This window comes from Coturnix japonica, chromosome Z, assembly GCF_054131305.1.
Source record: "Coturnix japonica strain WE chromosome Z, WE-NBRP24, whole genome shotgun sequence".
Lineage (NCBI taxonomy): Eukaryota > Metazoa > Chordata > Aves > Galliformes > Phasianidae > Coturnix > Coturnix japonica.
In genome coordinates, this window is record NC_140702.1 from 52,769,604 (window position 1) to 52,792,002 (window position 22,399).

The 22,399-nt window shown below is 37.9% G+C and overlaps 2 protein-coding genes across 2 annotated transcripts; one reads left to right on the forward strand and one right to left on the reverse strand.

The window, feature by feature from the left end:
- Positions 1–1,549: 1,549 nt before the first annotated feature.
- On the forward strand, positions 1,550–15,972 carry CCDC152 (coiled-coil domain containing 152). Its single transcript, XM_015848650.3, has 9 exons — positions 1,550–1,588; positions 2,292–2,388; positions 4,198–4,303; positions 10,267–10,335; positions 11,196–11,260; positions 12,212–12,314; positions 13,097–13,224; positions 14,134–14,220; positions 14,777–15,972. The coding sequence occupies exons 2-9, from the start codon at positions 2,326–2,328 to the stop codon at positions 14,897–14,899; spliced, it is 744 nt and encodes a 247-aa protein (XP_015704136.2). The 5' UTR covers positions 1,550–1,588; positions 2,292–2,325; the 3' UTR covers positions 14,900–15,972.
- Positions 14,987–21,676, reverse strand: SELENOP (selenoprotein P). The gene is made up of 5 exons (XM_015848683.3): positions 21,607–21,676; positions 20,220–20,422; positions 18,775–18,987; positions 17,316–17,433; positions 14,987–16,753 (listed from the first exon to the last, which is right to left on the reverse strand). Exons 2-5 carry the CDS (start codon positions 20,408–20,410, stop codon positions 16,094–16,096), a joined length of 1,182 nt encoding a protein of 393 aa, XP_015704169.2. The 5' UTR covers positions 20,411–20,422; positions 21,607–21,676; the 3' UTR covers positions 14,987–16,093.
- Between the last annotated feature and the right edge of the window lie 723 nt (positions 21,677–22,399).

The window sequence follows — 22,399 nt, forward strand, 5'->3', positions numbered from 1 at the left end:
TGGGGCAGAGAGAACGGCCACTGTGAGCTGGTGGGCACCATTGGGTGGGATGGCAGCAGTTGGCACTGCCGTCTTCATGCGTTGTGTGAGACCTCTGCAAAATGAAGTGTTTTAAATGCCAGAGGGTCTTCCAAGAGTGAGCAATGAAGGAAGGTCAGAGCCAGTGTTAGTGCTTGTCCTCAAGATGGGTGGAGCTCAGAAAAACAGTGAGACGATTTGAAGTGCCTGTTACTGAGTAATCACTGTACTCAGTTCAGATGTGCTGTTAAAAACTCAGGAGAACTTTGTGGGCATTTTTTGTTGCATGTAGTTTTCGGTGCTTTATGAAACAAAACAAGAAGCCTTAAATTCCAAAATAAGATCATCACAAGTGCTACTCAAAAAACAATTGAAGAGTTAGAGAGTAAATAAAGGTGTCAGTTTTGTGGCAGTTGAAAATGTTAAATCTTTAGCCTTCCTCCAAGTGAAATAAATATAGTTCAAAATAGGAGTGGGAGGCTTAAGAAAAATGCCTTTAGAGAACATAACATATAAATAATAATTACATAAAAAAGTGATGAGTTTTCCTGCTGGAAAAATACAGCATTCAAAATACAGCATATTATTTTTAATTTATTCTTTCTGTTCAGCAGGAGTTATATTCCCAGTGGCATCATTGCCTAACACTGCCAAATGCTTAGCACATCCTGTCTTCTACATAAACAAATGATGCCATGGAATATGAACACACAAATAAAACAGCATGCAGCATGGCAGCTCCCTGAGCTTCCACCCTCAGTCAATATTTAGATGCTAAAACAATGTTGTAAGCATGATGGCATGGGACAGTGGTACAAAAATGGATAAGATAGTGCCCACGATAAGGACTGGAAAGACCATAGCTTAGCATTCACACTGTACACTTAGATTATCAAATAAAACATGCAGTTGTTTTACAAAATTCAATGTCCTAAAAAACTGTTTCAAACTTGAACAATTCATTACATTGTAATGACAATTACAGGCCATTAAGATTACCAGCTATGAAGAAAATCACCAATTTATCTAAGAAGTATTGGTTCTTTAGGCATATTCTTTAAAAGTGCTGTATTTTAAAAATACCTTTTAGTGTTACGTAACAAATTCACATTAGTGCCTCTAATGCTAATTAGAGGAAATAGTGGACACGATAAAACTCACACAGAGCTATTACTGCCTCACTGCTTTTCTAAAGACATTGCACATACATAAAGACCTGGAAATATGGAATGAACAGGAAAATAATTCAGTTTGGTTCTTGCTCAGTTGTTCATTTACATGTATATTTCAGCATAACTTCACTGTAAGTAAGTACATGTGGAAACTGTTGCAGTTTCTAGGTAGCACATACATTCTACCTTCTGGACCAGCTCCCTCATTTCATTTTGATTTACTACATGTAACAAAGACAGTTTATACAGAACTGATTATTTGGTTCAGAATACACGATTTATCTGTACTGGAATTACTGTTTGATGAAGCCTGATGTTCAAAGACAGCCTGAAATATTTTTAGAAATATTCGTATCTTTTCTTTCAGGTCCATCTTGCAATTGCATGCTGGAGATTCTGTAAGTAGAACTCCTGTAAAAACAGGAGTTGTGTGAGTAATCTGAAACTATATGGGTGTGCTTCAAAATCTTGATTTTTATGTGCAGCATAGTGTCTCATCACTGATATTAGTGTGGATTGTTTGTAAGAAAATATATGTATGTAGCTTTAAGCCTGAATAAAGTATTAGAGCACGTAGACAGTTAAGAGATTTAAATTCTGCATTCATATGTACCCGGTAAAAGCTCCTTTGCTTATGAAATATTTTTTAAGTTATCAGACTTAACAGAGATTCACTTGTTGGCTCTAAAATATGCACAGTGGAGAATGAGTATTTCAAATCCATTCCGTTTCTTGTTTTTAAAAGTGAGGATAGGAAAGCCAGTATGTTTTAGTAACATATATAGAAAGAAGTAGCTCACATGTTTTAAAAGCACCATATGTGGCTTTAGTTAAAATTGTGTCACTGTGTCTATGGAAGTGGATTTAGATTTATTTTTTGAATTGCAACACTTTTTTACATCATATAACAGTCTGATGAATGGCTTTGGGCTTTCTGACATTAATTTTATTTCTTAGAAATATTAGGTTTCAGGTTGGCTGAAGTTTAGGTTAATAGGCAAAAATAGTTATAATTTTTCAATAGTGTTACATGCTTTGTTAACATTTGTGCATAGGAATGCTTTGGAAAATTAACAGATCTATTTTTTTTTTTTGTTACAGGATGAAATATTCCAGAAGTAAATGAATCACAGCCATGAAGAAAATCAATGTGGTGAATCTTGATAAACTTTTAGACAACTTCTCAGAGATAGAAAAGGTAAGTGAAAAAAGTCTTAAAAGAGAGTTGAAATTGCTACCTACAAATGTTATTTTCATATCATGGTAAACTTTTCAACCAGAGATTTCTTCTAAGTATTGTCAGCTAATTCTGATTAATGTACCTTGTAATACCAATGCTGTATCAGAGCTGTTTGTATTGCTTTTATCTCAAAGTGATATAAGTGAATTAAGGAATCACTGAATCATGCAATTTCCTGTGTTCGAAGGTACTGGTATCACCAAGTCCAGCTCCTGGCTTCAAACAGAAACACACAAATATTCACACCCTATGTTCTGGACTCTAGTGCAGACCCTTTCCTAAGGCCCCCACCTTCCCCTGACAGCTCCATGCTGTTCCCTCGGGCCCTGTTGCTGTCACACAGAGCAGAGCTCAGTGCTCCTTCTCTCCTTCTTTCTTTCATAATATATACACACTGAACTCTTTATGTGTAATTTCTTAAAGACTGATCCACTGAGGAAAGTTGGTACTGCGTCCCTTGTTCTTCCCAGAGGTCACCTCTCTGTAGTTGATCCTGTTCAGTTAATCCACACTAAAGGTAACAGAGAAGTAGTGCCTAAAATAAACATAGTGTTTCTCATGAAAATATATACATATATATGTACATATACTCATATATACCATACAAATTTCTATTCATACACATTACTCATGTTGATTCCCAATGGTGGCATTCACAGCTTCTTATGAAGAGCAATAAAAAGAACTTTGTGGGGATTGATCTGGACCATACATTATAGAATTCAGAAAAATCCAGTTTATAGCTAGTTATTAGTTCTGCAGGGTAAACTATCAGTTGCATAGGCTTTCAAGTCTGACATGTGAATTCCATGAAGGTCAACCAGGTCAAGCGCAAGGTTCTGTACCTGGACTGGGACAGTGCCAGATTTTGACCAACTGGGTGAGAAACTGACTGGGAGCAGTCATGCTAAGAAAAACTTGGGAGTGGAAAACTAATTATAAGCCAGCAGTGTGCACTTGCAAACCAGAAAGCCATTAGTATCCTGGGCTTCATCAGGAGTAGCCAGCAGGGCAGGGGAGGTGATTGTACTCCTTTTCTCTGCCCTTGTGAGGCTGTACCTGCAGTATTGTGTCCAGGCTTGGGGATCCCAGCATAAGAAAGAGGTGGATCTGTTGGAGCTGGTCCAGAGGGGGCTAGGAGGATGGTCAGTAGTCTGGAGCACCTCTCCTATGAAGATGGGCTGAAAAAGCTGGATTTGTTCAGCCAGAAGAAGTGAAGATTCTGGGGAGAACTCATTATAATCTTCCAGTACATAAAACAGGCTTATAATAAAGATGGAGAAGCCTTTTACCAGGTCCTGTAGTGACAAGACAAGGGAACAGTTTTAAGCTGTTTTAGGCTGGAAAAGGTTAGAATTAGATCTGGTATAAGGAAGAAATTTTTCACAGTGTAAGTCATAAGACACAGCAACAAGTTGCCTCAAGAATTTGTGGATGCTCTGCTATTGGTAATGTCCCAAGTAAGGTTGGAAAGGGTTTTGAAACACCTGATTCAGGAGATGTGCCTGCTCATAGTAGGGGATTTGGACTGGGTGAATTCCAAAGGTCCGTTCCAAACCTAGAACATTCTATGATTTGTGTTTTCTATGATAGAATTTCCAGGAAGTCAAATGATATAAGCTTTTGACTACAGTCATGTTAAACATTAATTTTATATAAATTTAAAACACAAGATTTAAAACCTATTTCAAAAAAATATTAATGTAAAATTAGTTGTGTTTTGCTGTTTTGGTTTTTTTTTGGTTTTTTTTTTTTCCCATCTCCTAGAAAATTTCAGAAATTAATGAAGCAAACAAACTATTAGTTCTTCAGCTGGAAAATTCTAACAGGATGTTAACATTAAGCCAATCAAGGGAGGAATCGGTAAAAGAAGGTAAGGTCTTGGCTCTTCTCCTAAAATAAATAAATAAGTAAATAATGATGAAAGAATGCTTTTTGCTTGTACTCAGGATTTTCTGATAAATACTTCTATTATTTTCAGCTATATAAAATAGCAAGGATCTTAGATGGTGTGTGAAATGTAGTGATTTTATTTTGTGGCACGTAATGGAATCTACCATTCCACCAGCCTAACCAAGGAGGTGGGTATTACAGAAAGAAATCACATCATTAAGGCAGAGCTTTCTCTTCCAGAGCACACCAACCATGCCTGAAAATAGCTTTGTTCTTTGTTCTTCCAGTGGCACCCAAATAATCTTCTCAGTAACTTTTTCAGGGACTGAGGTTAGACTGACAGGTCTGTAGTTTTTGGTGTCTTCTTTCGTGCTACATGGTAGATGTGTATAACAAAGGCTAGCTTATAGCTAACAGCAACCTCCCTGGAGCCCTGAAGCCTTAAACACAAAGACAGTACTGCTTGCTCAGGTATCCCCTATTTGTGGTTTTTGAAGATGAGAGATTGCATTGTGGCAGTATCTTTTACTGTATCTTTCCTGAAGTATCTTCTACTGAGTGTTATGGTATGGGACAGCAAATTGAGAAGAACTCTCATTCAACTCAATAGAAACACTTGTTTATCTATTGAGCACTAAAGACAATGAAGGACAGTTATTCAGAACAGAGAAGATGCTTCGTTACTGATGAAAACAAAAAGGAAGTTTTTTATATGAAATAGATTTTAAAGTAGAAAAATGTTGATGAAAAGAAGAAATTATTCTTATGATAAAACCCACAGGATGAGAGATAATGAATAAAAAAGAGACAGTGCAGTAAGTCAGAGCAGCTGGGAAGACTGAAGCAAGGACACCATAAGCAGAACAGACTGAAAACAGATGGAAGTCAGAAGTGAGGTCTGGGCTATGTAAATTGCCTCACTTAGTGAGATAAGAGTGAAATGACTTGAGGAGATAGTTATGCTGATAAAACTGGTGAGAACAATCTCTGGAGCCGTTTTGAAACACGTGATGGAAAAAAAACATGGATGGCAGAAGTCCAAGTACAAATGCCAGAGTAATCAGCATGAAATATGAAATAAAATTTAGCAGCAGGGAAAAAAATAAGAAAAAAAAAAAAAAAAGAAAAAGAAATCTCAGTAATATTCAAGATGCAGTAATTTACAAATCATTAAGGACATAGATAGGAGGCAGAATTTCAGGTCTGAGGGTGAGACTGCAGACATGTTAGTAGCAGTAAAGAACAAAGTAAAAAGAGGTAACTTGAAACATAGTAAGGTTTCCAAGCAGTGTTTCTGAAATCTGCCTGGTAGGTAATAAGATAAAGAAGAGATACCCAGGACATAGAATCTACTTAGAAAATAAGTAGATTAATGTGGCTATATTCTGTTAGGATAAAATGTGTACAAGTAGAGTACTCCAATAGAATCCTAGCACACCACAAAATTTTATGTAATAGTTTTGAATGATATTCATTAAAGATGATCAAACAGTAGTTTCACAAACCATTTTATTCAATACATTGCCATAATCTGCAGTGGATGCTGTCAGAGAATTTTTCAGGTGAACATGAGTGACTGTGTTGCTGAGGGTCAGCAGTGATTAGAACATTAAAAATACTTTGAAAGTATTATAGGTTGTTAAGTAATCATAAATTACAGTTATTACAAAATATTTCCAAAGCATTTTGCCTTTTATGTTTAAAATTGATAAAGTGGACGTTGTAAATTTAATAAAATCACTAGTTAAAGTAATAAGAGGCAGTGTATTCAGACTCAGAGCACTGGACGTTTTGCGTCAGGTAGTTTGGATCTTTGTAGAACCCTTTTGATAGTCAAAGCACTGTGGCAGTGAAAAACTCTTCTTACTTCTCACGGCAATGTAGAGGAGTCCTGCATGGAGATGGTAAAGATGTTTGGGAACAATGCATCACTTATTCTTCTATTCTAATTCTGGCAAGTTATCCTAACAGGCTCTACATGAGAGAATGGCTTTTGTATAATGATAGGGCCAACTGTGGCTTGGAAAAGAGATTTCTTCTAGCCTCATGCCCCAAGGCACTTCCCTCAGTCACATTTCCCAAGAGTAAGAGTAGTAGAATTGATCCAAAAGCAACTGCAATTGCTGGATCTGGACATCTGTGGCAAATTTTTAAGGAACAATGTCAGCATGCATTCTTAATGTATGTACGTTCTCAAGTTAAATAAGATTCTAAAGTTCACCTTGTTGCAAATTTAACACAAGAGCAAGTTTATAGAGTATATAAACAACTGAGCCTTAGCAGTAGACCACAAAGCGATTTACAGAACAGCAAAGGAAAAACATGAGAGACCACATGCTGGTGAATGTTTCACATATGATTCCAAATAAACATACTTCTTTCAGCAATGGGGAAGAGAGCAAATGCACTGTGGAAGGAAAGGCTGTTGTTCCACTTACCCTGAAGGACTTGTGGCTGCTGGGGGTGGAGGAAGAAAAGTTTTGTTCTGACTGAAAAACCCTATGTTAGTACGTGAAACTAAAATGAGAATAGCGTTTCACACCCCAAGAAAATTCCAAGAGGTATAAGTGAGAACCTGAGGGCTTATTGACATCCTTGATTGTCAGAAGTGTCTTTGGAACTGCACAAAGTAAACAGAGAGTGGGAGCTCTGAGGGATATGCACAAGAAGAAAAAAAACTTATAAAGCTTGATGGGGAGAGCAGTGTGAAATTCTTTAACCAAATGTAACATAAAAAGATGGGCAATGTGGCAACTCTATACGTGTTCTGAAAGATAATAAATGAGCTTTGTGTTGTTTAAATATTTTCTTTGCTGAACAAATGTGAGATTCAGGACAACAGCATTTGTTTAGTGTAAACACTGTGATCAGCTTGAGATGGACAAGTCTTGCATTCTTGTTTTCTGCTCCTAAATGTTTTCTATACTAAGTGGTATATGGACAATGGTTCAGACTACAGTTCTGAATAAAATCTACCCTAGTTTTTAAAAGCAAACAATTGCATTATTTCCACAGAAAACTGAAGGTAGCTCTATTTTGTCTCAGTGAGTGGATTTGTCTTTGTTCGACCAATAATTGCTGCACTTTTTTCATATATTTCTTGCAGCAGAAGATACTGCAGAACTGGATTTTGCTTCCAAGTAGCGAAGATAGAACTGGCATATTGAATACTACAATTCCATATAGCATCTCCAGTATTATGTATTTGTTGGCGAGTGCTTTGAAATTGTTAAAGAAAACAAAACAAAACAAAAAATGGATTTTCTGTTATAAATGTGGATGGAAGGATCTGCAGTGAATTATGAATACTAAATGTGATAAATATTGGTTGGCTGTCTAGTCTCTCTGTAGGGTGTATTCTTTACAGAGAAGGAGCCACAGTAGTGTCAATGATCTGCAAAGCTGTGACCATTTAGCAAAATTGTGCTTCCTCTTCCTTTATGTAGGCAAGCAAAACGGTGAGCTGAGTACTTTTTCCAGTCATAACTGTAATCTAACACGAAAAAATTTCCAATATATATATATTTTTAAGATAATAAAGATAAGGAAATATTCTTGGGATTGGACAAAAAAGTAGTTTGCATCTAACTACCTGTGATTCACTGTAAGACTATCAGCTGTCAAATTGTTCACTCAAATTCATAGGTGTATTTACAATGAGCGTATGACTTTCTAGAATTTATTTCCTACATTTTCAAAGGAATGAAAAGTGGCAACAGAACCTGTCAGTATAAATGACATTGTGACCTAAAGCTTCAGGTTTTGAACAGCATTTCTCCACAACTGCTGTTGATACGGCGCGCTGCCTGGTGTAGGAGCTGACAGTCACTGTTCCTATGCCCTTCGCGCTCCCCCTGCTGGTTTTTTAGAAGAATGGAATGAAGGAGTGACGGTGGCTAGCACGCAGCTGTGTGAAAAGCAGACTTGAAGGAAGAATAGGTTAAAGTTCAAAACGTTTGAGTAGAAAGCCAAATATTGGAGCTGGAATCGTAATTCACCATCGTCACTCCAGATTTTATTTTTTTTTTAATGCAGACTTGTTTTGGGGAGAATGTATACAAGACCAATTATGAGAACAAGCAGTCATAATTTTAATACAAGAGAGTTAAGAAAGTTTGACTTGTGTGGTTGAACCCACACAAGCATGGTTTCTTGTGTCCTGCCTTTAGCCTGCTCTGATTTTCCTGTTTATCCACCTCTCTTTGTTGCACTGTGTGTTTGTCATCTTACCACCTTTTCTCTTGGCACCTGGCATTTCTCTTCCTTGTTGACTGCTGTGTGACTCACAGTTCTGTCATCTATCTCCCAGGTAGTGCCTAGATCTGCTGTGTTTTGCCTCTCCCACCTATATCTTGATTTCTTCCACATCTACTTTCCCAGTCTCTGCCTTTTTCTTCATATAAGACTAAAGCGCCTCTAATTACCACCATAGTTACTGGATGAAGAGACTGACATCAGCTGTTGTTACAGAGCAGCAGTTACCTGCTGATATAACAGCAGAAGTCTCAGTTTTGGGGCTATTTGTCTGAGTCTTGAAAACTTAGTAGCAAGTTGTAAAAGATCTCCAGGTAACACATACAAACTGAGATTTTCTGAAGTCAACCATTCAACTGAATTTGAAATTGCCAGATTTTCAGGGCGGAGGTCAGACAAATGTATGACAGAGAGTAGATCTCCTCCATCAACAGCTTAAAAGTACCTGTAACAAAGTACAAGTATTTTTGCAATGATAGTCATTCATGTGATAAGAGGGCAAACACCTGAAAACAAATGGCAAAGGACATTTTAAGAAAGATCAATTTTTCACAGCCTGTAACAGATTTTTTTCTTCAAGTTCATTTTTATTACTCTTGAGTTTGCAGTTCAACTGCTATAAACTTACTCTTAAATATGTTTACTTTCAGTTTTCATGCCTTGCTACACTTCATGGCAATTTATAATCTTTTCTGTCTGCAGAGCTCACATACTTAGCAGTCTTGAAACTGGTATTTAGCCAGATTCCTTAAGCCACCCAAAAATGTTTACATAGTTATACTGAGAAAACATTTAATAACATTAATTAAAAATTAGGTAATAAAACACTTAGGCCCTGGAAGCGTATTTTCAGGACAGATGTTTTCAGCAAGTTTGAAGGACTAAAACCTTGCAGCAGAAAATATTCACTTAATATAGAAGAGTAATTATCTTGGCCTTTAAGCTTCCTTTATTAAAATATTTACTTGCTGATAGTATTGTTAAGCAAAATTCTTCAGTCCTCTATTTTTTCCTTTATAGATTGTAGACTTTAAAGGAGATTATCACAGTGCTCACTCCCTCTCTGGAAACTCACAGTTGAATCCAGTGACTTAAGGCTTGCAATCATTTTTTTAACTCTTCTCCTATGAAGTATATACTGATTTCTCCAAAATAAACTATAACTCCTACACATATAAAATGCTTGCTTAGCTACTAACAGCAGGCTTTCCTCTTCCATGACATTGTCTACCCGTGTAGTCTACCGATAGAAGGCTGTGAATCTTGAAACCAATTTATACAATGCAAGTGAGGTTTAGGTATATATGGTCAGTAAGTCTTTCTTGCAAAAGATGTCCTTGTCCAAAGTTGTGTGATGAATTAAATGTGTGATGAATTAAATAAGGATAAGACCCAGAGAGAAAGAGAATGCAAGTTCTTGAAGACTATCAATCACCTTTATAGTAAGCAAAGCATTATATTTTTCCTACTATCCCAGAAAAAAAAAAAGCTAAACATTTTTGAAAGACCATAAAGAATTATGTTTACAATTCTCTTACTCAGAAATGTACACTATTTTCTCACATTTTTAGTATGTTATAAAAGAAACTGTTTAGATGTGGTGTTCATAATTTTTTCAATTGCTATATTAAATTCCAAAATCAAAGTGGTGAAGAGAATATTTTCAAACAGTGGATTTTTCACTCCTAGAATGTACTACTCTACGGAATGTGATAAAGGGTCTCACACAAACTCTTGAAAACCAGTGTAACATAAAAGGTAAAAAAAAAAAGTTCTTACATATACTATAATTATACTATACTATGTACATATATACATATATATATCCATATATATATATATATATACATGTATATACACTATACACATATAAGTATGGCTGTTATCCACAGATTATTGATAATTGCTCATTGTTACTTTAATTAAAAAGTAAAGGTACTTACTATATTTTTATACATATCACATATCAACGTATTTTTATACTGCAGTCTACTTATCACATTTAATTATAAACCCATTCTGTATTCAAGGTGCCTATCAAGAGTTAAAAAAACTCTAAGAATTGGAAGTAGATGGCTGTTTCTGATAATCAGAATGAATTTTGCTTATCAAGAAAGAATTATCTGCTTTTTCTGAATTCTGTTTTTGAGAAACTGCTTTTCAATTTGTGTATTTGTTATATACACTATAGACAAGCTCTAAAGGAGCCCACACAAACTAAGTTCTGGTTTTGAGAAACAAGTACTTAAAAAGTTACATCTCTTAATTTGAAAGTATTGTCTATACGTCAATAATCTTTCATTTTCTGAGCAAGTTAACTTTGTACTGGTAAATGCCCTGGTAAACAATTGCTAAAGGTTGCTTAAAGCAGTTCAGTGCAGGAATACCATATATATATTGCAATTATACTAGGAATTTTCTTCTTCAAAAAAACTGTATGGATGTTCGTATCATTGTAAGTTAAGATTATCACATCTAGAAAATATCAGGCCTCTTTAGAGTCCAGACAAGTTAAAAAAAAAAAAAAAAAAAAAAAAAGGTAAATAATTTTCTTTCATGCTTCCATGTGTCAGTATTTGCCCTTCAGTGTATTGTTCTTTTCTATTGTTGTTGTTTAGATGAAAACGACAGACTGAAGGCAAACATTCATGTCTTGGAAGATAAATTAAAGGCTTCTGAACAGGTCTGTTTGATCATTCCTTAATAGGAGAAATTATTAATAACAGTTCTGTCTCTGTTGAAGCAGTTATTATACCCTTTTATTCTTGAGTTTGCCACCAATCACATTACTATTTCACTTCTCCTAAAGTTTATCCTGTGTAAAAAAAGTTGTTCTAAAGACAGTATGAGAGCATTTCACAGGAACTAAAAGGTCGAAACTATACACTGCTGAGGTCTCTGGCTCAATCTGAAATACACTCATTTTTTAACAATATTTAGTTTTAAAATCTACTTCTTACACATACATTTTTGATAAAATACCAACTCTTCTGTCAGCGAATCAAATACCATCTGAATTATCTCTACAACAGAATGTTCTGATGAGATCTTGGGAATAAGCAGCTCTGCGCTGGCAGTTACAGCAAATCACTTGATAGTTCTGGAGTATTTTTCATTGACGTAAAGTTAAAGAAAGTATGCTCAAACTATTAACTTGAATGTCAAAGCCACCAGCATTGATACCCCTGATGTTTCCTCTGCTGCCAGTGCAAAGTTGTAGAATCCTTGGTATAAGCAATATTCGCCATCTGAGATACTTTAAATGTGATTTTTTGTTGCACAGTTCTACAACCAGAAATCTATACAAGTAAAACTGTAGCTGTTTAACCAACAACCTACACTGAGGAAAGAATACTACCTTTCAATTTGCCCCTTCTCCTACAAGCAGTTTATAATTTTATTTTAACAGATAGAGGAAATCTGCTGCATCTTTTGTCTGTGGATTTTCACTGGGTTAAGTAAGAAGTAGCTGAACGTTTTAGTATTAACAGATGCTACATAAACCAAGTACAGAATTATAGAATTATAAATAACTGGATTATTCTGTATACTTCGACATGAACAGTGTGCTTTGCAGAAGGATTTCCAAGTACAGAAACCTGAAGATCTTTATGAAACGTTTTTATATTCACAGGAGTATAAAGATGAGATTGAGAAACTCACAATAGAAATTCAAAACAAAGAGGAAGACCACAAATCAGAAATAGCACAGTTGAGCTGCACCATGAGGAAAAAATGTAAGTCTTCCGAAGCCTGAATGCTGTACAGCTGGATAACGCACATCATAGCCTGTAAGAGCTGTACTTCATCTGGCATAAATGCAAAAAATAGTTCAACTTTCTCATGGAAATACAACTGGAAAATAGTTTTTACTGGGAGTCCAGGTGTAGTACTGACAGAACAAACAGACATGAAAGCTAGAAGTGGATACTGTCAAACTGAATTTTAACTGAGTAGACAGTGGCAATGAGGTATTGTTGCAGCCACACTGGATGAGCAGAAGCTCCAAATCAAGTAGAACAGATGCGGGGAGCTTGTATATCAAAATCAGAAGGAGTTAAATTTTGGATTAAGTACTGACTACAGAATTGCTTTGAACTTGCAAAAATGAAACTTAGGTAGGCTCCTAGGAGGGTGTTTCAGCTATACGTGAGAAGAGCAGGACTTTGTGTAAATAAATAATGCTGCAAAAGGAAACACCTGATTGTAGTATGGATTATTTTCATTACTGACATAGGCTTAAGAAGTAGGGGTTTTTTTTAGTTATTCACTTAGCTGTAAAAAAGCAAAATGAAGTGCTTGTAAAATGTGATGCTGCTTTAATGAAGGTCAGTCTCACTATGGTTCCAGGTGGATAGCTTTAAAGTATATGTTTTGTTTGACAGAAATTGTTTTGACCTGCTGCTGAAGAAAGCTCTGCCATTTGGGAAATGCTCTGGTTTTGTTTTATTTTTTTTTTCCACTTAACCATTTCATGTAATAAATTTAATCAGCTTATTTGGTTTTACTGTGTTATCAGCTGATGCAAAAGAGATGGAGTATAAGGAACAGATAGAGAAAAAAGAAATGGAAATATTGGAGCTGACTAGACAGCTGAAAACTCAAGATGAAGAGAAGCAGAATGAAATAATTAAACTGCAGATAGAGGTATGTGTTCTGCTGAACTAAAGCTCTATTAGGCACTGAGTAAACTTAGAAGACTGTGATAAAAAATGCTGTAATTAGCACATAGCAAAGTAATGTGATGGAACATAAGCATCTTAAAAAGTGATCTTTAGAAGGATCGGTGGCATTTTTCTTTCTTTCACTATGAGATCTGTGAACTGCTCAGAAATCTGCACTTCTATCTACTATATATATATATTTGGAGGCTGAGTTTTGTAGTGTTCTTCCTTTAAATTATTTTGAAAGCGTTGGTAATTTTTACCTATAAAGTAATTAAAACATGTTTTCTATTTATTTTTATTCTTCTACTATTGTTTCTGAATGCTCAAGTACTTTTATTTTTTAGTATTACCTTGCTATAGACTTCCAAGAGGTTTCAGACATGGAATTCAACACACATTTCACAGCTCAGTCCTCATTAGAGAAAAGTCAAGGAAATAGCTCAAACTTTTCACATGCTCAATAAGAAAGAAGCTGTGGAAGTGTTTGGGCGGAGATATGTGAGGGTAGTATGTGAGGGAAGGCTTAAAGACCTTTTAGCATCCTTTCCATTTTCTCCTCCTGCATACATGAGACTGTGGTGCCAAAGCACATTCAGCGTTTCCTTTTAGTAGTGCTCTTTTTATCTAGCATTTCAGAAATATTTATGTGTAACGTAGTGGGATCGGAATGTTTGTACCATTTGTAACATCTGTAATTATCTTCATTTCTGATAAGCATCTCTGTCCTAGAACCAAACGCTAATCTTGCAACAACTTTCCAGATACAACATCCATTAAAGAAAAGACAAAAGAAACAAAATAAAAAGAAAAACGTCTGCTTATATTGTTTAACATTCTTTTTTCCCCCCTTATTGTATTGTTAATATTTTTTCTTCCCTGGTTCTTTCAGTTCAATGCTAAATTGGCAAGAGTTCAGAACAAAACAACAAAATCATTTTCAGACGCTTCTGTTCTGCCACAAAGCATCTATCGGAGGGTATGTGCTCCAATAACTCATAATCAGCAAATACTCAAGTACTGTCACAGCCCGTTCTAAACAGCACTTTTTTTTTTTTTTTTTGGGCTGCTGTGTTTTATTTGCAAGAAAACTTTATTTGGGAAAATAAGTTCCGTAACTTACAAGATCTAGTCAAGGTGCCTCTTTAACACATCTCCCCCACCTCTAGATGTCCAATCCCTTGTCCTTTTGCAGTGATGTTGGTGCTGATAACGTTCAGTTTAACACCTTTGACGTGAATAACAACAGAAGAGCACTTGTGGTTTTAGTACAGAATTGTTAACTTTGAAATCTGAGATAGAAATAACATCAATTACAAATTTTGCATGCATCAGTAGCTTTGTGGGCATGGGACTTGGCAATGTTGCAGGAACAGGATTTGGGGGGGGAGGGGATGTCAACTCTTATTACTGTGATAAAATATGCAAAGAAAAAATAAACCATTCTAATTATTTAATGTTAGCAATAGTATATTGTATTGTTGTGTAATCCCACTTGATAATCATGAACAAAACCTTTACTTGCATTCTTACAGAAACTACAGCACCTCCAGGAGGAGAAAAACAAGGAAATTGAGATCCTCCGAAACACCATAAGAGACTTAGAGCAACGTCTTAATAAAGGCCAAGATCTGAGCTTGAAACGGAGGCGGTTTTAAGTAAATAGCACAAGGCATTTCAGTAGGACATACAGGAAACAGCATATTTCAAACTGCACCCGAAAGTAAAAACAAAATACAAAGAAATGCTGGATATTTTTTTATTGAAAAGTCTCTTGTCAAATAATCCAAAGGCACATGTTTTGTTTATATTCAGTACTACTTTCTTGCTAATCAGCATTCACCACAAAAATATTCAGCTTTCATAGGAGTAATGATTTCCCTATTCAATCATCATTAATTATGGCGTATGCTTTCAAAGCAGCTTTCCTTTCTTGAATACTCTGCTCATCCAGGAATCCTTTGAACAAAAGAATTTTTACTTCAGCATGGTTAATCTAAATTAGAAAATGCTAAGCTACACACAAAGAAATGATAAAAATGTCAGTGGTATATTGCCTTACTAATCAATACATATTGCAGGTAACAAATTGCATACTGTCATAAGCAAAGAAAAGTATTAAGCCAAGACTGAGTTTATCTTGTCTCTTTTTTGATAGAGGCATTGATTCTGCACAGAGAGCTGTTAATACTGCTTCTCACTTCAGGCATGAATTTATTGATTGAGTGGGATTTGACAAACTTGGTGCTACATTTAATCCACAGAAGTTAAGTATGTGATCTGTTACTTTAAAACAATGCAGTTACTGTTCAATCTTACACTTGAGATAAAAAGTTATTTTGGTCCACGGTTTAGCATTAAGCTTTGCTTGTACATATTTTGTATTACTACTTTAGAAAAAAAACAAACAAAAAAAAATTGAATATATCCCCTCTTAATAATAAAGAAAAAAAAAAAAAGATTAAAATATCTCTTTTGCTTATCTTCTGTTCTTGATTGCAAAATATCAAACAGGAGCCCCTAGGTCATAGTTTATGCTCCTGTCCTCACAAATGCAAGCAGAACATTAGAAGAAAAACAAGAAAGACAAATTAATCAACCATGCAGACACCTTCCCACTGTAACTGAAAAACAAACTACGGGTTAATCCAATTCCTTTACAGTAAGAAATTTTCACTGGTGGCCTTATGTCACCCCAAGAGCACCGCTCTTTGCAAAACTTCAGCTCTACGCTCCTGCCACCTTAGTCTAATTTTTATTTGGGACCAATAGAGATACATAATCCGATGGCTTTTCCCTTCTTGTAATTAAGTAAATGTAGGCCATGTGACTCTCCTGCGTTCTTTAAGCGTTTAGTTTGTTTTTCATGCTCAGTTTCCTGCCCTTTCCTGTCACTGTCAGGTGTCATCAGTTTCACTTCCTCCTGCTGCAGCTGACTCTCAGGCAGCAGTGAGCAGACGTCACTGTCAGGACTCAGTGATGTCCTCTGCCAACAGCTGCCCGTGTCACCTGCACGAGTTTGGAAGTGCTCCGCGACACTGTCAAGTGATGGAATTTCCTAACTCCTCAAACAGAAGGTGTCGACAATGACAGCATCAGCTACTGGTTGTTGAGTCTGATGCTGTCTGCCAGTTTCAAGTTAACTGGTTTTTACAGATGGTTTTCCCCTTTTTTCATAGTTTTGTGACACGTGGAACAACTTCCACGCCTTCTCCTGGAGGAAGAGTTTCTACCTGATCACGGCTACCTATCTGATCGTGTCTGTTGTGGTTGAAAACTCTGTGACGTCGCCCGTGCTGAGGGTGACGCCTTTGAGACTCAGAAGGGGCCGGATGGTTCTGATTTTTGGAATGACGACCACCCTCACGATGGTGGTGGTGGTGTCTGTGCCTGTGCAGCTGGTGGTGATGATGTGAATGCTGACCACTTGGTTCGGGTTCAGGTTCTATCCCTGCTAGATTCTCTTCTTCTTTTTTGGTGATGTTTTCACATACATTATCAACATCAGGATCCTGAAAAGCAGAAATATTGTATTTAAGATACTTGTAGGATATTTCTTAACTAGATATTTTTGCAGTACGTAGAAAACCTATGCAATGAGATATCTAAAATTCTTGTTTATAAATTTTTTTTTATAAACTAACAGTGCTACAAATTGTACTCTTCTCTTTTTCTGTGGTAACAATCATCCCCTTGTGTTTCCATTTTTTAAAGTAACTTTTGTATCCTTCTTCTAAACTAAAAGGAACTGCAACTCAAACGGCTCTGATTCATCTCCACAGTAAGAAAACCTCTCCCCAGAAACTAAAGGAGCTAATTCTCACTAACTGTAACTCCACAAACAGAATTACCATCCAAGATTACATTTCCATTTCTGAAAATGTTCTGCTGGAATTTAAACAGTCAGTCTCTTCTAAATTAGATCAGTTCCCAAAAGTGCTCACACATTCTCTGTCACAACCCATGAAATGCACACATTCAAAGCTGCCTTTTTTGTTTAATCGTGCTGACAAAGATTCTTAAGTATCAGGCTTTTTTTTTCCACAGTATATAAAGAATGAAACAAGAAAATACCGTGTAAGAGCAATTTCCACACTTGTTTTCACAGTATGCAATCTTAATAGCCTCTTCTACATATTGGAAAGACAGGAAGGAATAGGGAAGACCCAGGTGATACACTAGACGACCACATCTAAGGAGAGAAAGAACACTGAGGTTACACATACAGAACATTTAACATCTCATCTTAGTATGCCTCATTTCACTTAAGCCAATCCACCAATGCTGTGCTGTCCCATGAATAGTGTTTTTCTCCAAGGAGCTCACAAATAAAAAGCAATCTCCATCTCACAACTATTGTCTGCTCAGCTGCTTTAGTACATGCAAAGTCTGCCTTCCAATGGATGTGATCACTCTGCTGGCAGAAACTTTAAAAATAAATAAACCAGTTTATCTGTGCTTTGATTGCCAAAGGTATATCATAGCAATACCTCCAAATGAGGAGGGCAGTTTGCATAGGTGTACAAATCTCTGCATGGTCTTTGTATCCAAAGAATCATAGAGCCACAGAATATCCCAAAGCCAGAAGGGGCTCACAAGGATCATTAAGGCCAACTGCTGGCTACACACAGGAACACCCAAATTTCAAACCCTGTCCAAATGATTTCTGAATTCTGGCAGGATGATGATCACTGCCCTGGAGAGCCTGTTCTGTACCCAACCATCCCCTGATGAAGAGCCTTTCTCTAATCTCCAGTCTGATAGAAGGAATGTCTGAATGCAGCCTAATATGATTTTTGGCTGGAACATACATTATGAACCATCTACGTTAGGAATTCAGTGTGCATTGGGATGAGGATTTCATGATACATCGTGTCTGTACTTCTATATTCTGTTAAGTGTACAACTGGTACACCAACAGCAGCTGGTACAAATGTGGAAGCTGTATACAAGGGCACTTTGATTAGCAGGCACGTGTTTATCAAATTGCTTGCAATGTCAACAGAAGGTCCTGCTAAATAACTTTCAAATTCTCCATTACATTTCATTATGCTTCAGCACAAAGACAGACTATTCTTTGGTATTCCTCAGTTCTACCAAAAGATTCTTGTCTCAGAACCCTGTTATCAATAAGCTAATTTTCTCCATAGTTCTAGGATCCTCATTCAGCTATAAGACACTTTCAGCAACTTCAGTCAAAGTGTTCGGAAGGGAAGTCAGGTGGCTTTCTTGGCTTGATTCTTCTTGCAAATACATGGATATAAAGTTGTTAGAGAATGAAAACAAAGACCATGATATCAAATTCAACAGTCCAAAGCCAGCATAATTACTCACAAAGATTACATGTACTTATCCCAAACATACTTAAGCAAAAGCCAACTTTTTATTTTGTAGCTTCCATTTTCCAATAGAAGTGCACATACAGCCTGATGACTTTGTTGTGAGGTTATTTTAATGAATTAATACAGAAATCTACAAACCATTACTCTAAATACATGTAAATATTCTCCAGTCTCTCCCTTTAAACACAAACCTGTCATAGATGAGAAAATCGTCTTTGTTTCCATTTAAAGTCGTCCAGACATCAGCTTGATGATCATCTTGTTGGTAGACAGCAATATGGTCTGAAACGCTTTCCTGCAGTAGGTGGAATTTCTTCTGGGAATGAGGACTTTGATGGTTGACAACCACATACGAGATGTTGACCAGCCCTTCATTCTCCAGCTTCACTCGCAGGTCCTCCAATCTAGAGGGGAATGTGATAAAAGACGACCACAAATCAGCAGGCAATCATAAGGGCTTTTTCCTTTGCAATACAAAAATGTTATTTGCCAGGTTTATAAGAAGTTAATATGCTCCACGCTGCATGTCCTACAGTGAGTGTTTCCTCCTCTAAGCAACAGTCTAATACTATTAAAACCTCCTTGCTCTTTGCCATAAGTATCAGCTCTGCCACAGCTGGAAACAATGAAGTTCTTTTCCAACATAAAGGAATGAATTATTCTGTTTTGCCATCAAGTCACACCCTGCAAAAGTTCACATGCTTCAGTTCCTGTCCTTGTAAGCAGAACACAGTACCAAGTAAAGCAGACATCTGTTACCTGACTGAACTCAGTGTTATTTTCATGTCAGTTCTTTCACACTCGTCATGGTCTAACAGAGAACTTACATAACATTTTTACTTAAATGCTAAGTTTGGGGTCACATCGTTTGCTAAAGAATGCAGAATGAACATATCAGGAAGGTGAACCACAAAGAAAGAAAGCCCGCAGCACAAGGCCAGCAGCTCTCCCTCTCATTCTGACTCATCTGCTTTCTGCAATAGGCAGAAAAGAACATTTCAGGAAAGGGACAGCAGCCGGGTGAAAAGAACAGCTACAGAACATCTTCACGACCTATTTGGCCTCAGCATAATTCCTACAGGATTGATCTAGAAATAAAAACACTTTCAATCTTTCACTTCCAGGATGTAGTCCAGAACTTCAAAGAATCCAGCCTTTTTAAAATGCACAGAATCAAATCCAGCTACTTTGAAAGTCAGCCACAAAGCCAGAACTTTGCCACTATTTCCAAAATCCAGCTCCTGAAAAACTTGCTAAGACTATTGTAACATGAAGCTTTACAGCCTGGAGTGTGAAACAGACATGCTATTACAGTGATCCTAATCAAGTTGTGAAACCAGCACTATGAATTCTCATGCCAAATGGATTTCACAACCACTGAACCAAAGATAAGCACTGCAGGCAATTCATGTTTAGGCCAGCTCAAAATTATTTTCCTGCTGCTGTTGCTATCGTATTACCTAATTATTTATAACAAGGTACATTCTGGAAACAGGAGCACTGATGTCCTAGGTCTTGTGTGGAAATGCAACAGTGATGATTCCCCCAGTTAGTTGAACACGTAGGTTATCCTCAGTTGGCTTTGTGAAGTGGCCACTCATGGTTTAACAAAAGCTGGTAGGAGACTGTTGCTCACCTGGAAGCCTGCAGCAGGCACAAGTATCAGCTGGCTTGGAGGAGAGCCACCACTGCCACCGACCCCCTGGCGTCCAGCATTGGGCTCTCCTCCCCAATGCGCCATTCTGGGGGCTCCTGGCACCGCTGGCTCTCTGCCCCCCCTCCTGGGAGGAGGCAGAGAACCAGGGCCAGCCCCAGCCCTGCCCACATGGCTGGGCCTATCTGAAAAGAAAGAAAATAAACAAAATGAGATCAATGCCTGAACGAAGTCCAGATGCTGAAATTCCCACACAAAACACAGCAGGATGCTGGCTCTGTGCAGTTCAAAAGAAAACAGCAAGAATATATTTGATCCATTATGTTTTCTGCCTGACCATATTTATCTCATTTAGCAGCAGAGTTCCTCTATAAGATTTGTTTTTTTAATAGTTCAAAAATGCTGGATTTTATTTTAATGCTAAACAGACCCATTTCTTCTGTTGTGACAACCAGTTTACATTGGTAAGAACATAGGTGTAAACCCAACTACTGACTACACAGTAATTGTACCAGCAGTGTGTTCAAAGCAGCGTTACAGAAAAGAATATTAAGAAAAAGAAAGAAAGAAAGAAAGAAAGAAAGAAAGAAAGAAAGAAAGAAAGAAAGAAAGAAAGAAAGAAAGAAAGAAAGAAAGAAAGAAAGAAAGAAAGAAAGAAAGAAAGAAAGAAAGAAAGAAAGAAAGAAAGAAAGAAAGAAAGAAAGAAAGAAAGAAAGAAAGAAAGAAAGAAAGAAAGAAAGAAAGAAAGAAAGAAAGAAAAAAGACGGAGTTTTTTAGAAGGCAGTTTGCAGCACTCGGATGCCACTGATAAAAACCTCAGTGCAGGCAGTAGAAACAAGTCTGCAAAAACAGGAAATGAAAATCCAAGTTCCAGGATTTGCCGTATCCTATAAAATCCACTGCCCACATCGGGTTCCTTTAACGTCTGTGGGAGTCAAAACATTCAAGAAGTTCTGTAATTATTCTTCCATTCCAACAGCATAAAAGCCTCAGCTTTATATGTTCAGACAACTCAGTATTGAGAAATAAAATGCTAACGCTGCTCCCAACACGCCCCAGGCTGTGGAACTGTGCAGTTCCAGCGCTCAGGTCTGACAGTAAATACAGGATGTTATGGAAATAGAAAGTTCTGACACACGACGAGACTGATGAAAACGACGAACCATTAAGATAAATAGGTAAATAAAGCAGAACGCTTTAATTACTGATCCTCCCAGGCAAGAGACTCCGGCTGCCTCCCTGCAGTTGTACGGCAGTCAGCTGGGGCACAGCGCTCCAGCTGCCCCGCACACCCGTGGGAAGGGTCGGTAACCGAGGCACGAAGCCGGCAGGACCCCGAGCCGCACTATCCCGCCCCGTGCCTCCCAACCTGTTATTCCCGCAGCTCCGCTCCGCTCCGCTCTGCTCCTCTCCCTTCGCTCCGCTGCCGGCAGCAGGACGCGGGCGCAGCGCGGCGCCGCTCTTTATAGGGCCGTTGTTTACGTCGCGGGGCAGCACGGGCCAAAGTTCAGGGAGCTCGTTCTGCGCGACCTTGCAAGCAAAGCAAAGCAAAGCAGAGCAAAGCCCTGCGGCAGGAGCTTCCCAAATTCCTCCGTGTTAACTCTCTGCGAGTAGGAACCATTTGTCGCGCAGAACAGAGCGCTGTTTGTCCCTGCAGCGGCTCTGGTCGAGGGGCTGCGCACTAGCGGAGCACCCCGCTGAGCCGAGCAGTGGTACGGGCGGGCGGGGGGGACACGCGGGTGGCTGCGGCCGGGGAGGGGAACTTCACAGTTTGTAAAAGTGCTGAGCTCGCAGGATTCGTGTCGTGCTTCGTCCCGCTCTGCGCAGGGAACGGCGCCTCGCAGCCCGTGCTTGGCTGCCCCTGGGTATGTCAGCTGTGCCGGCACCGGGGGGAACGCGCATGTGGTGTGAGTTATGTGTGCTGACATGGAAATAAGTGTCTACAAACACGCTGTGCTCACAGTGTTCCTGGTGGTGAGACTCGCTTAGCTCTGTCCCCTGCCCAGATGAGCGCTGCGCTCCTGGCTGCATCTCGGATGTGAGAACGGGGCTGTCAACCAGAAGTGCCACGCTCAGGTCAGACCTGAGGTTTTACTCAGCAGTCTCTGCGGACACAAAGCAGAAAGCAGAGACAAATGTCTGATAGAGATTGATACACATTT

What these genes read in the sequence shown, in the direction of transcription:
- CCDC152 (XM_015848650.3), top strand. Translation starts at nt 2,326, where the DNA reads ATGAAGAAAATCAATGTGGTGAATCTTGATAAACTTTTAGACAACTTC. An exon ending in ACTTCTCAGAGATAGAAAAG is followed by an intron (nt 2,389 to 4,197) that starts GTAAGTGAAAAA and finishes CCCATCTCCTAG; the next exon opens with AAAATTTCAGAAATTAATGA. An exon ending in GGAGGAATCGGTAAAAGAAG is followed by an intron (nt 4,304 to 10,266) that starts GTAAGGTCTTGG and finishes TTTCACTCCTAG; the next exon opens with AATGTACTACTCTACGGAAT.